This window comes from Pinus tabuliformis, chromosome 4_1 (assembly GCF_031772625.1).
Source record: "Pinus tabuliformis cultivar Carrire ecotype Pingquan chromosome 4_1, CPIR1, whole genome shotgun sequence".
NCBI classification, from domain to species: Eukaryota; Viridiplantae; Streptophyta; class Pinopsida; order Pinales; family Pinaceae; genus Pinus; species Pinus tabuliformis.
In genome coordinates, this window is record NC_142303.1 from 273,008,162 (window position 1) to 273,021,606 (window position 13,445).

At 37.0% G+C, this 13,445-nt stretch overlaps 1 protein-coding gene across 2 annotated transcripts in view; it reads right to left on the reverse strand.

Annotated features, from left to right (window-relative positions):
• LOC149175309 (uncharacterized) overlaps nucleotides 1-13,445 on the reverse strand; it is a 485,878-nt gene that overhangs the window by 303,044 nt on the left and 169,389 nt on the right. For both annotated transcript variants that reach the window (XM_089419596.1, XM_089419594.1), the window contains exon 8: nucleotides 9,937-10,119. In XM_089419596.1, the coding sequence (XP_089275722.1) occupies nucleotides 9,937-10,119 (183 nt within the window). The remainder of the gene's footprint in view (nucleotides 1-9,936; nucleotides 10,120-13,445) is intronic.

Genomic DNA, 13,445 nt, shown 5'->3' on the forward strand with positions numbered 1-13,445 from the left:
GAGGTGCTAACGGTTAGAATATTCGCAATGCAAGGGGGGTTTGTTCCACAGTTATGGTGATGAGAGACCTTGCCTACACCTGAAAGGGAAGGTCACAAACCACTGTTTTGTTTACCTCCTGCTTACCCACTCTAACCACAATTTTTGCATCGCAACCAAGGGTGGACCTCTGTGGTCACGAGTTCTCTGCTGGAAGCTTTCGGGACTGTTGATCAGTCTGGGAGGAGCATTAAAATAAACCTTTGTCTCTTTTGTGTCAAAACAGAAACCATTTTTTGTAAGAGGGTTTGAAGTAGATTATAAGGGCGTCTGTCAAGATACGACGGTCTCGGGTGAGGGTAACCCCAACAGGAAGGCACGGCGGTAAGTTTGTTTTTACAATTTACTTCAAAACGGAGACATCGTTCACTGCCCCCCTGCCTTAGGTCAACAGTCATTTTATTCTATTCTAGGAACGGCGCACTATCTTCTTGGGCAACTGACTCCCGGATGGATGAATAGCTCCTTGACTATACCTCTTACTCCCTTGCTGCTGAGGGTATTTGGGTCAATTTCACCCAACCGGTTCCAGCTTTAACTACGTCAGTGATAGCCAATTTACCGGTCACAGGGGTTAAGGCAGTTATAACTCAAATGGAAGATATGGAGGTCTCTCCGCAAAAACCTAGAATCGACTCCGCCCTCAACAGTTACAAAACGATTATTTATTCCAGAAGAAGGCCCGGAGTTACCTTTTCTTCCCATCCCATCCTCGTTGGACCTGAACTCATGGTCGCAGGCCTTCCCGGCAACAACAAATACCCAAGGCGGAGCCAGTGCTAAGTTGTGACCCGAGGTTGGCTTTGTGTACAAAAATAAAACTAAAACCCAAAACCCAAATGTTAGAAATTAAATATTATTTTACAAAGACTTCAGATCTATACAAATAAAATACAAATCTACCATATTTGAGGGGTATGAGTCCAACTCCGCTCCTAGATCTGTAAAATCAAGCTCTTCCTAACCAGATCTATCAATTAAACTCAGAATATGAAAGATAAATAATTTTAAATGAGGGACTAGCCAAGAAACCCTATAAGAGAAACTTTGTTAGATAGATCACCGGGTTTCAATCAGGAGGCTCTTCAGAGCTTATGCAATAAAAGTTGGCTGGTCCAACTGAGGACTCCCCCTAACGCCCAAGTTTTTCGAATACAAATGATTTCAGCTAATTCAATTAAATTAAAATGTTATTGTAGATCCAATAACCTAAGCAAGATACCTGTGCAATAGATTATTCTCAAAGGCTAAAAATCAACAACTTATAAATAAACTTCAGCAGAAAATTAAAAACAATATTACCATAAGAAAATGGAGAGTAACGTCACCATCAATGAAAAACCCAAAGACTTCGCGTTATTATTATTTCAGAAAAATTACAAGAGAGCTTCAAGAGCTAGTACACGATTCAAATATCGAATCATTTTTATTGAAGAATGTAACTAGGTTCGGTCTTCATAATTGTACTTGAAGTCAAAATGTAATATATTTGCCAAAAGAAATAAAAAAGAATTTTTTTTATTGATTTAATTGGCTTGTTAAAGCATGGGTTCATGCTTGGGTCAATTGTTATAGGTCAAGCCTCCATTGTAGGTTTTAGGATTATTTATCTGGGTCAAAGTCAATTTGTTTACTGGTCAAAGACTCCTCCATCAAGTCTCCTTCCAGTCGGCCTCAAAATAATACATCAACAAGTCGGCCTACAAGACACATCTCTTTAAGGTCTCATGTTGGCTCATTACAAGAGGGAAACTACTATAAATAGGAGTGCAACTTTCAACCAAAATCACAAAAATCAACTCGTGGATCTCAAAGACAAGTGCAGATTTCAAAGAGATGTTTTTCGGTGCTATTACAAAGGAAACAGTTCAGATAATCTCAAACTTTGGTGCAATTATAGTCAGCCTCATAATGGTGATGCGGATTGCAGTTCATTACCACCACAGAAGTCATATGCTAACACAGTTTTGATGTAATCATTGTCTCAATGTAACTATAGTCATGAGGGTTCACAATAGTGAGAAAGCCTCAGTGTTATAACTATGATAAGATCTCAGTACTATTATAGTAGTAAGATCTCAATCTCAGTGGCATTAGAGTGATGATGTCTTGGTGCAAACTCAGTTGCAAGTACTCGATGCAAACTTAATAACAAGAATTTTGTGCTAACACAGTGTCATGGTATGCAAACACAGTGAAAGAAGGATGACTTGATGGAGGTAGTCTCAAGTCTAAATTGTAAGGGTCTTGGTCGTCTCATCTTGAATCTATTGAAGGGAGAATTTTAATTGGGTTTTCCCCTAGAGTGAGGTTTTTCCCTGGTAGCGTGCCTATATCTTGTGTTCACTTCTATTTGTTGCTTGGAATTAGCCTTGATGATAAGAAAAGATAATTCGAAAAATCTAATAATAATAATGAAAAACATCACAAGATAATGTCATAATAAGAGAAATCATTTAACTGCCTCATTTTGGATTTCTCAACATGGTATCAGAGTGAAGGACATGATCAAAGGCAGTTTAGAGATCACTTATACATCTTTGAAGTATTCTCAATGAAAGGTTTTGTTTGCATTTATATTGAAGAGCAAGTCAGAAGGATTCAAAGGCATCTTAAAAGGCATAGTGAGACTGTTCAATCTTTTCAGAAAATGGGTAATCAAGCTCAGTACAAGTTCAGAAAACAAGAAAGGTCAATCACTGTGTTGGCATTCGAATTAAACTCAGAAAAGGAGTTTTTCGATATAAATCATAGTCATGTTATAAAAGAGATTTCGGACTCAATGATGCATGGTTAAAGCACTGATATAAGGGTTGAAGCATTCCTATGATAACAGTGAGAAATTTCAGTTTATTACAGTGAAGAAAACTCAGTCATCACAGGACCAAAGGTTTGTGAGTATGGATAATCATTGTTTGGGCTATATCCACAATACCATTCTACAATGTCATCATTAAAGAATTGTGTCACTCCTACAATAACGAAGATTAGGATGATACTACAAGTTTATGGACACTATTGTTATCACCCATACAGAACCAAAGTATAAGGCACCTTAATGAACTGTGTCATCACATAAAGAATCTGAAGTTTGTCCTATGGAAAATGAAATTGATAGTCCAATGACCCAGCGTGAAGAAAGGACTCTTTGAGGATCTGAGTACAAGGAACCAAGCAACGAAAGGAGGATTTGCTAAAGCAAAAAGCATTTATTCAAACATTATCCGAAGTCTGGCTTATGGAAAAACGAAATCAAGCAAGTATTTAACAAGATGCATTTGCAACAAGTCAAATAAGGTACGTAAACACAAGGTACATTTATGAGCTTTTAGATTTCTATAATCTCTAATGATCCTCTAAGGATTTTCAAGAAATCTAGGATGTCAAGTAAACGTCATATTGTCGATTAAAAGAATGAATAACTTGATCTTCGATATCATATGTATCCATCCTCCATGGTTACATAGAAGATCTAACTTGAGAAATTAAATCACGTCTTTGATATCACATGTTGTGCTTGTAAGCATGTACAACAGGTATAAAAGATGATGGCTTACTACAAAGGGAACACTTCAAGGAATCCTTACCAAGTTTGCCAAGGAACATCTCCATGTATGTCTTAAACTATACACCTTACAAGATTCTCTTAAAAGTATGATCATCTTATTTTTGAAGTTTGCATTACATTACTAACATCATTATAACTAGTTGTGTTGAATCATAAAGATTCTTGTTTAGGGTGATTCATCTTTTGATAAATCTACCCTCCCCATATTCTTAATTGATTTTATAAAACCCTAGATTGGTTCTCTGGAAAACCCTAACCTAAGGGTATGTTAATGTTAATGTATGAAACCCTAAAACTGCTTAGGGTTATTGTGAAATGCTATTTTGTTATTGATGTCATGTTTGGAGTTTTGATATGATCATGAAAACCCTAACTTGTTAGGGTTGAAATGATGTTGTCTGAAATCTGAAACCTTTAAAGCATTGATATAGTAGGATTTGCTTTGCTATAAAATCCTAGACCTTTAGGGTTTGGTTGGGTCTATAACCAAAACATTTGTTGTGATCCTAGGAATGAAGCCCTAGGTTTATATATGTGTCCATGTGATTGAAACGTCTAGGTCGGTATATGTCTAATATGTATGTTGACCTAATTATTGTCGATCATGAATCTTGGGGATTAATATAAGCCCTTGTCTGAGTTTGATATACTAGGATCATGCTTGGAAATCTAGGGTTTTGAAACTAAACCCTAGTAGTAGTTAAATCCTCTAGTATGAGTGAAATGACAATCTGAGATCTATTTATATAGTAATTGATTGAGATTGTGTAAGTGTGAAATCTAGGGTGTACATCAAACCCTAGTAAAAGCTATTCATGTTATTAAGTTGTGATTGATTTTGATTCTTAGCGATTATGCTAGGATTTACATGAAATCCTAGTGAGAAGTCTAACATATGAATTCTGAAAGTTGCTTTGTAAATCTATATTTGTTTGAATTGTTTCTAGGGTTTACCTTATGTTGGGTATGTCATATCATTAGTAGAAACATTGAAACCATAGATATAAATGAAAGTTGTTATATGAGTCTTGATGAAATATTCTAGGGTTTATGACAAAGTCCCTAGCAAAATGTTGAAGTGTATGTATCTCTTGTTTAGATGTCTGATATACATATAAAGTTGAAATGCTTTTGTGATTATGATATGACTAACTTCATGCTTCTATAGATTTGGTTGCACTTGCTATCTAAGTTGTGCATGTACATAATCTTCGAGACGGTGAAAAAGATCGTAAGTAAAGTTGATGAGAATGATGATAATGATAACTCTGATGAAATGGATGCAAGCCATGAAAGATTCTCGGATGAGAAGAAGAAAATCTCCCTGAGTGTAAGAGGGAGCCTCAATAAAGAAAATCTCCCTAGTTGATAGGGAGAGCATAGTTTTGATTGGAGAATGAAGGATATGTTGTTGTATGAAAAGAAAAGTATCAAAGATTCGGTTGATAGGCCTATCGTGTTTGAGAAGCAACATCATGAAAACCCTGAAGGTTTGTGTTTATTTATGAATATGTCAAAGCATATTATTGATTGGGCTTGTTTTTGTACAGGTAAATCTCTCGAAGGTTTTGATAGCATGCTGGTTACCGATCAGTTTGATCAGGAGAGATTTGTTGTCCTTGATCTGTTGGATCAAGGAGAGGCTTTTTATGTGAAGCATTGCCCGGGAGGACATCTGGTTGGCACTTTGTGTTGATGTCTAGGTCCCAAAGTAGGGAGGGTGGCATGGGTCGTATAGCTCAGACTGTGAATACGCACTTAGGTCCCTGGGTTGATGGTTAGCAAGTAAACCTAATGGTACCTAGAGAGGTTGAAAGCTTGAGTCCATCTTAGTCCCACCCAGATAGATTGCCTTGGTCAGGAATCTAGTATGTCGCATTGTGGTGCCTAAATTGTTGAGAGACCAATGGATAGATTACCCTGATCATGAATCCAGTCCATGGCATTGTGGTGCCTAAACTTCTTCGTAGATGATGTGTTTTGAGATCTTCCATGTATATCTATGGTTATATGTAAATATGAATACCTCCCTAGTTAAGAGGAAGTGTTGAAGAATGTAACTAGGTTTGGTCTTCATAATTGTACTTAAAGTCAAAATAAAATATATTTGTCAAAAGAAAGCAAAAATAATTTTTATTATTGATTTAATTGGCCTGTTAAAGCATGGGTTTCATGCTTGGGTCAAATGTTGTAGGTCAAGCCTCCATTGTAGGCTTTAGGATTATTTATTTGGGTCGAAGTCAATTTGTTTATTGGTCAAAGAATCCTCCATCAAGTCTCCTTCTAGTCGGCTTCAAAATAATAAATCAACAAGTCGGCCTACAAGACACATCTCTTCAAGGTCTCATGTCGGCTCATTACAAGAGGGAAACAACTATAAATAGGAGTGCAACTTTCGACCAAAATCACATAAATCAACTCGTGGATCTCAGAGACAAGTGTGGATTTCAGAGAGATGTTTTTCTATGCTATTACAAAGGAAACAGTTCGGATAATCTCAAACTTTGGTGCAATTACAATCAGCCTCATAATGGTGATGCGGATTGCAGTTCAATACCACCACAGAAGTCATATGCTAAGACAGTTTTGATGCTATTGTTGTCTCAATGTAACTACAATGATGAGGGTTCACAACAGTAAGAAAGTCTCGATGATATAACTATGATAAGATCTCAGTACTATTACAGTGGTAAGATCTTGGTCTCCATGGCATTGGAGTAATGATGTCTTGGTACAAACTCAGTGGCAAGTACTCGATGCAAACTCAGTGACAAGAATTCAGTGCTAACACAGTGTCATGGATCTTGGTATGTAAACACAGTGAAAGGAGGATGACTCGATGGACGTAGTCTCGAGTCTAAATTGTAAGGGTCTTGGTTGTCTCATCCTGAATCTACTAAAGGAAGAATTTTGACCAAGTTTTCCCCTAGAGTGGGGTTTTTCCCTTACAGCGTGCCTATATCTTGTGTTCTCTTCTATTTGTTGCTTGGCATCAGTGTTGATGATAAGAAAAGATAATTTGAAAGATCTAATAATAATAATGAAAAACATCACAAGATAATGTCATAATAAGAGAAATCGTTTCACTGCCTCATTTTGGATTTCTCAACACCTTTGTGAGACAAATGACATCTAATTTATAGATAAATTCTCCAAATGGCTAGTTGGTTTGATCCCCGTCAAAGTAATCTCGACCATTGATAAAGATTTAATTATCTTTTAATCTCCACCGTCGAAATATTTATTTTTTGAGAAATTTTCGAATTTCTCTTTTAATTCATTTTTAATTAGCTCAAAATTAATTATTTTGAGCTAATTTCCTCAAAAATTTGACTTTGACTTAACCACCAAGGCCCAAGGGTCCAAAATTTCTTGAAATTTTCAATATTCCCTTGGTGGAGGACCTCCAAAAATTAATTTCTCTAGAACCCACGAATTTTTTTTATTTTGGAGAATTTATTTTTCCTAAGACTTAATTTTGACTCTAATTAATTAAATTTTTGGCTTAGGATTTTTTAATTTATTTTTGCCAGAAAATTTAATTAATTGACACATGAGGGGATTAATAATTTTTTCCAACCCTTTAATATTTTAGCATCATGGCTAAAATATTATTTACATAAGATAATTACATTTCAATTCTCAAAGGGGGAAAACCCATTCGTTATAGACCCTCAATTATTTACCCAATTCTACGACTCAAATATGATCTAGTAGACCAAGTGATTTGTAATAAAATAATTTAGCCAACTAGTTAAAATTATTCTCAAATCACTTTTACAAAGACTCGATAAAAACACTAGGATTTACTTAAGATCTTCACGACAAATCCACGCTAGCTTTGGGGTGAGGTTGGAGGGAAAAACTTTGTCGATCATCTATGTTTAGAAACACAGAAGAATCAGTGAAGCGAAAAACCTCCTAGGTTGCAAATCATCACTAAAATAATAGTTTTACCTAGGTTGTTACATACGTTTATGGTCATACTAAGATCATTTACATTACAAACTTGCAAAATGGGTTTAAAACTTTGAAAAATTGTCGACTAATGATGAATCCTAGATAATCTAAACACTAGAACATGATGAAATCCCTTTTGCGAAAAAAAAGGTATACTGCTATAGGGTGCAAAAGGGGTATACTGCTATAGGGTAGTTGACATGGAGTGGTCAATAGGAAGAATAATTAACTTTGTAACAGCTACTTTCTTCGTCCATAGAATAACTTCTTGGTCCATCAAGTCTCCAACGACTATTTGACTTCACCAACAGCTAGAATGACTTGACTTGTTCCCCTAACTAACTCAACTTGGTCACCTATTAATTGGATTTCCGACACACTTGATTTTTTGACAATCCAAGACACCTAAGTTTGGCTAAACTAGCCATCATTTAAACTAGGTCTCTCTTGGAATCTTCATATTTTGCCTGGTGTTGCCACATCATCATATCCTACCATGTCATCTACCACCTATGTTGGTTCCATAACGCCTTGAGGAATTTGAGAAATATGCCACCTAGGTATTGCTCATCTCATCTAGTGATCATTTTTTATGTAATGCATTCATCGTTCTACTCAATGCTCATCTTATTTTGCCACCTATAAACCTTTTTTACTTGTTGACCAAGTTTGACCAAGTTGTAACTAGTCTCTGCTCCTCTGATTGGAAAATTTCAATGTGGCATGGACTCCCTCAACAAATTGAACAATCTAAGACCAAGTTAACTTTTTGACCACCAAGATCAATTTGCATTGGGAACCGTGAACTACCTCAAAAAATGTGACAAGTTGTCAAAGTGAGACTTCCATGCATGAAAGTTGTCTAAGAGATAGTGCACCAAAGCAAAGGCCACCTACAGACTCTATAGAGTCTAACCATGTGGTAATACATAGGTGCACCTTGACATGAGGTGGACTAGCCCTTACGTCAATGATCACCCCCACAAAACTAGGCTCCCATTAAACAATGATTCCTCAAGTAGGATCACCTAAGGCCCTCCAACCCTATATAAGACGAAAGGAACTCAAATCAACTACTGGGGACCAAGTCATTGTCCAACAAAGACAACAAGATATGGACAACAAGAACAAGACTTGTGACACCTAATACAAAATCTCACATAGTTGTTACAATGTTTTTGACTTGTGACCTTGGGCTTACAATGGTGGTGATAAATACTGCAAAAGTTTTTGTATGTACCCTTGTGGACATGAGGGGTAACAAAACCCACACCTACAAAAATTGAACATAAACGAAAAAATATGTTTCTTGAAAGAAAATATAATAAAAATAAGTAGTTTTCTTTCCTTGCCTTCAAAAATTCCCAAGTCTTATTTTATTATTTTGATTATTATTTTATGATTTACCTTAGGAGACCCATTTTAGACCTCAAGATTCCCCTAATGGAACAAGCCCCCAAACAAAAACATGAGAGGTGCCCCATTTGGTGACCTGAATTGAACCAACTACAAAACCTGCCTTGCTGACCTAGGCCATCAATGCTAAAGCACTTGGATCACCTGAATATTGAGGAGCTCCTAGAGCGGGTTTCCAATGGGGAAAATCCCGCATGAGATGATCCTGCACTTAGTAGGCAAAACATGCATTCAAAAAATAGAAATAAAAAGCCTTCTGCTATCAAACTCCACAAACAATCATCATTGAAATAAACAAAGGTAGCTTCTTCAAATCAACATCTACACATATTCTCAGATTGGCCACAGAGAATTATGTTTACCATCCAAGATCAAAACCTTATGAAACCAGTTGGCAAACAGATCTACAAAAGGTCTCATGTTAGCAACATGAACAAGCACAAGAAACTCAAGCCACAATGGTGATGGGATTGACCTCTATAATCCAAGTTAAAATTAGATATCCAAGATCGCAAATAGGCCAAGGAACCCAAATATGATATGCAGAATCATTTACAACCTTAATTACACTAATATTAACGAAAAGTCATGTCGTTTTTATGAGTAATTTTGCTAGAAAGTGGGGGCTTCCTTCAAGCCTACAATTAACCCATTTTCACAATTGTAAAACAAGCATTCAGCAATACACTTCGTAAGGTTTCTTATTTGAAGAGTGTTTTCTCCTTGAGTTGTAAGTGCACCACATTGTACTATTGGATGGACACATGCCCCCATTTTTCTCATATTTTGTTTGTATTCTTAGATAGTTTCAATTCATTTGTACTATTTGTATGTGATAATTATGTCATATAACAATGCCACCTACATTTTTCCTTAAAAATAAGAAAACCTACCACATGCAAGATATGCCAAATCTAACCAATTCAATTATAAGCCTCTGACTAAGTATTTACCTTCATATTTAACTCATTCTCAGTTTGAGAATCAACATTCTTATCCAAAGTAGAACAAACTTTATTGGTGTGGAAAGATCTATTCCTCTTAGCACTTTCCGTGGCCCTTCTAAAAGACCGTTGTTTCTTGTTAGAATTCCACATTGCAGATAGCTCAGCACGAAGATTACAGAAAACTCGAGGCTGCAACAATCAACAAAGACACAAGACTTAATATGAAAGATGAAGAGCAACAAGCTAGTTAAGAGTAAACAAAAAATATCTTTAAATATAGGAAACAATAAGGTAAAAAAGGTTAAGCAAATAAACAAGTAGAACTAGTGTCTGGGTACTCGATTGTTCAAACTTCAAACCATGCATCCAATCAAATTTGAGTACTATATTGGTAAAACCCTCTCACATAATGTCTTTCTTTACTTTTTTCCTTTTCTGAAATACTGAATCTTATATTAACAGAATACTTGAAGCAGAGATCTTCGGAGAGAATGGAATCTTGGAAGGCTGCCTGAAATCCGCCACCTTCACATTGAAGCACAAATGCATTGGCATCTTACTTTATTTCCTTTGTAACAGAAATGTTCAATAGTATCTAACAGATAATTTCAATAGGATTATGATGTGTGCAGAAAATGAGACAACGAACACACACATAAGAAGAAAAAATCCAAAGGGGAGGTTGTCACTTTTCACTTGTCAATTTTCACTCTATATATGTTAGGTATTTACAAAATCACAGTGTCTGAAATTGTCACCGGATCAGTCATTGAACTGATTGATGGAACAATTCGTGGGGTGACTAAGACCATGACTAATGGAGTGATTGGTGAGTGACTGATTGCAAATTCTCTCTTTTAGTTATATTTAGAAATTGATAATATGATATAATGCCACTTGTCACCCATTAGTTTCACCTTTTCTTCCACAGGAAATCGTCCCCAGTTTCTGTTATACATGGAAAAAGTGCCACGTAAAACATAATGAATATAAAAAACATAAATAAGCATTACATGATAATAATAATAATAATTAATAATAAAAAACTTCACCTTCATGACTAGCCTATGCATATAAGTATATCGTCACAAGGCTCACTGTATCATAACCCTTCATTCATTATCAAGTATATAATATTTACTTATATGCATTTTTTATGTTATCCTTCCTATGTTGGATATCTTCCCATATATGAACTATTGTTTATTACATGCTGCTGAAAAGAAAATTCAAATAACCACTTTGCTTGAGTAGGTAGATTGTCGTTACAACTGACTAAAAAAGTGGTTGTCTAGAATAGGACATGTAATGGGCCTAGTCATCAAGTCTAGACTCTAGATGCACTCTTTATTAAAACTGAATAGGACATGTAATGGGCCTAGTCATCAAGTCTAGACTCTAGATGCACTCTTTATTAAAACTGACTTTGGAAAAGCCTTCAACCACGAGGAACAGCCTTTCATTCTAGCTGTTCATCCATCAAAATGCCATGACAAATTTTTGGGCAGCTTGGGAACAACTGTTGGTGGAGCCCATGCTCTTGGAGTTTTTGGGAATTTAGCCTAACCTGGCAATTTCATGTACAGAAGGATACCCCAACATGCCCTAGTTTGTGAAGACCACCCCTTGAAAAGTTTACATTTTAACTGGTGTTCGACAATACAGGGCATGGGTTATGGTGTAAATTGTTTGCATTGGTTAAAATCGGGACAAAACAACAAAAAGGCCATCTTGACAGACTTGCAGCTAGCATTTGACAATTGGGTGTGCTATCGCTCGGATTCTCCCTAGAGAAAAAGTCCTAACCTCACTCGGGAGGGAACCTAAGAAAACTATCGGGCAAACTACCCACTGTCACCTCAATAGCCTTGCCACTCACTTCTAGGTTTAGGTGTAATATTCCTATCCTAGGGCGAGGGGGGATTCCCTATTTCTAATCCTAAACATATGACTTTGATAAGATGTTGGGGTTTGAAAAGATACGATGCAATATTGACTCTTTGGACAATTATTAGGGCAAATAAATGGTGTCACTAGAGCTATTCAACCACATCATTTACGCCACATATTTTCTACAAATAAAGATGCATCCATGAAACATTGATTCAAACCCATACAAGAAGTGTAAATGTTGATCAAATGACACAATAAAAATTAAACTCATAAATTTCTAGGCTAGAAATGGCTCATGAACAAAGGCTATACCTAGTGTTACCCACGAAAATCAGTAAACCCCTAGGAGAAGAATTTTCTCCTATTTTGGACAGCCAGCAAGCCAACAGACCTACACATTAGCTTGATGATAATGATATGTCGGCTCCTCCACCATATGCACCAACCACTACACCTCTCACAATCCAATGTGCCTCTTGGATGAAAGTGGACAACCACTCAATAGGTACTTGGATCTGTGTTACCCATCATTTTGTGAGTGATATCCCTAAGAGAAAAATTTTCTGCAAAATGGTCCTCAACCGGCAGCCAGCAACCCCTTGCAGCCACCAGTAAAGTCATTGTGTCTTTTCTCCGCCACCTGAGCCAGCCATGTAGTCCCTCGCCCATCTGCCATGATTGTATGTTTGAAGGTGGGCCTCCCAAACCTAAAGGTATGCCTCGTCATTTGGAAATTGAGTATTGTAGTTTGCTTATCATAGACACTTCTGGGTATGGATTAACAGGGGGATTCGGCAAAAAGAATGGGTTAGGTTTGTGCCCTTGTCCCCTAGACCCCTTTTGGACACTAACCTTGCCTTCTAGTCCCGTGGGATCTCTTTTACTGACCATTTGGTTTTAGGGATGGTATTTCGCGAAAAAACCTAATTTTGGTTGTGGAGTCATGCTCCCTTATCCGCTTACATTAACCCCTTTTCCACTTGCTATTACCCCATTCATCATCTCTCCCATCTGGATCCACAATCCTCCACTGGGTACACATAGGGTTAGCTCGCCCCTTCCCCTTGCCCACACCTTGGGTCATGGCTTGGAATGATGCTCAGAGGTTGATGCAACTAAAAAGAAAGATAAAGCATATTTGGCTACATTCAACAGGGAAATGTACCACAAAATGCAAAATATGGTTGGGACAAACACATTTAGCACGTGAGCAAAAGCCAAAACATGAACTCTACCCCATCATCATGGCCATCACCCTGGTTCCTACAGGATCTATGAACCTCCATCATATAGGAACCCATGATTGTCCCAACCCCTGGTGGGCAATGAACCGCCCTACCTTAAGAGGGGGTATTCACTGCTATATCTTATACATCATGCTCTTACCCCTTGAGCCCCGAACAGTTAATCAAATAAAATCATAAAAAAGCAAAAGGCATATAAAGAAGGGTGGAAAAATGAAGGTCGAGGTACCTCATGTACCACAATTTCTCTCTCCTATAAATTATAAACCCAAATGTGGGCTTCCCTTTTATTAGCTACCCTTGTACCCCAACATGTAGCCCAAGGCTACCCCTTCTCATCCCTTACTTCATTCACCTATTTGTCACATGCCACCACCT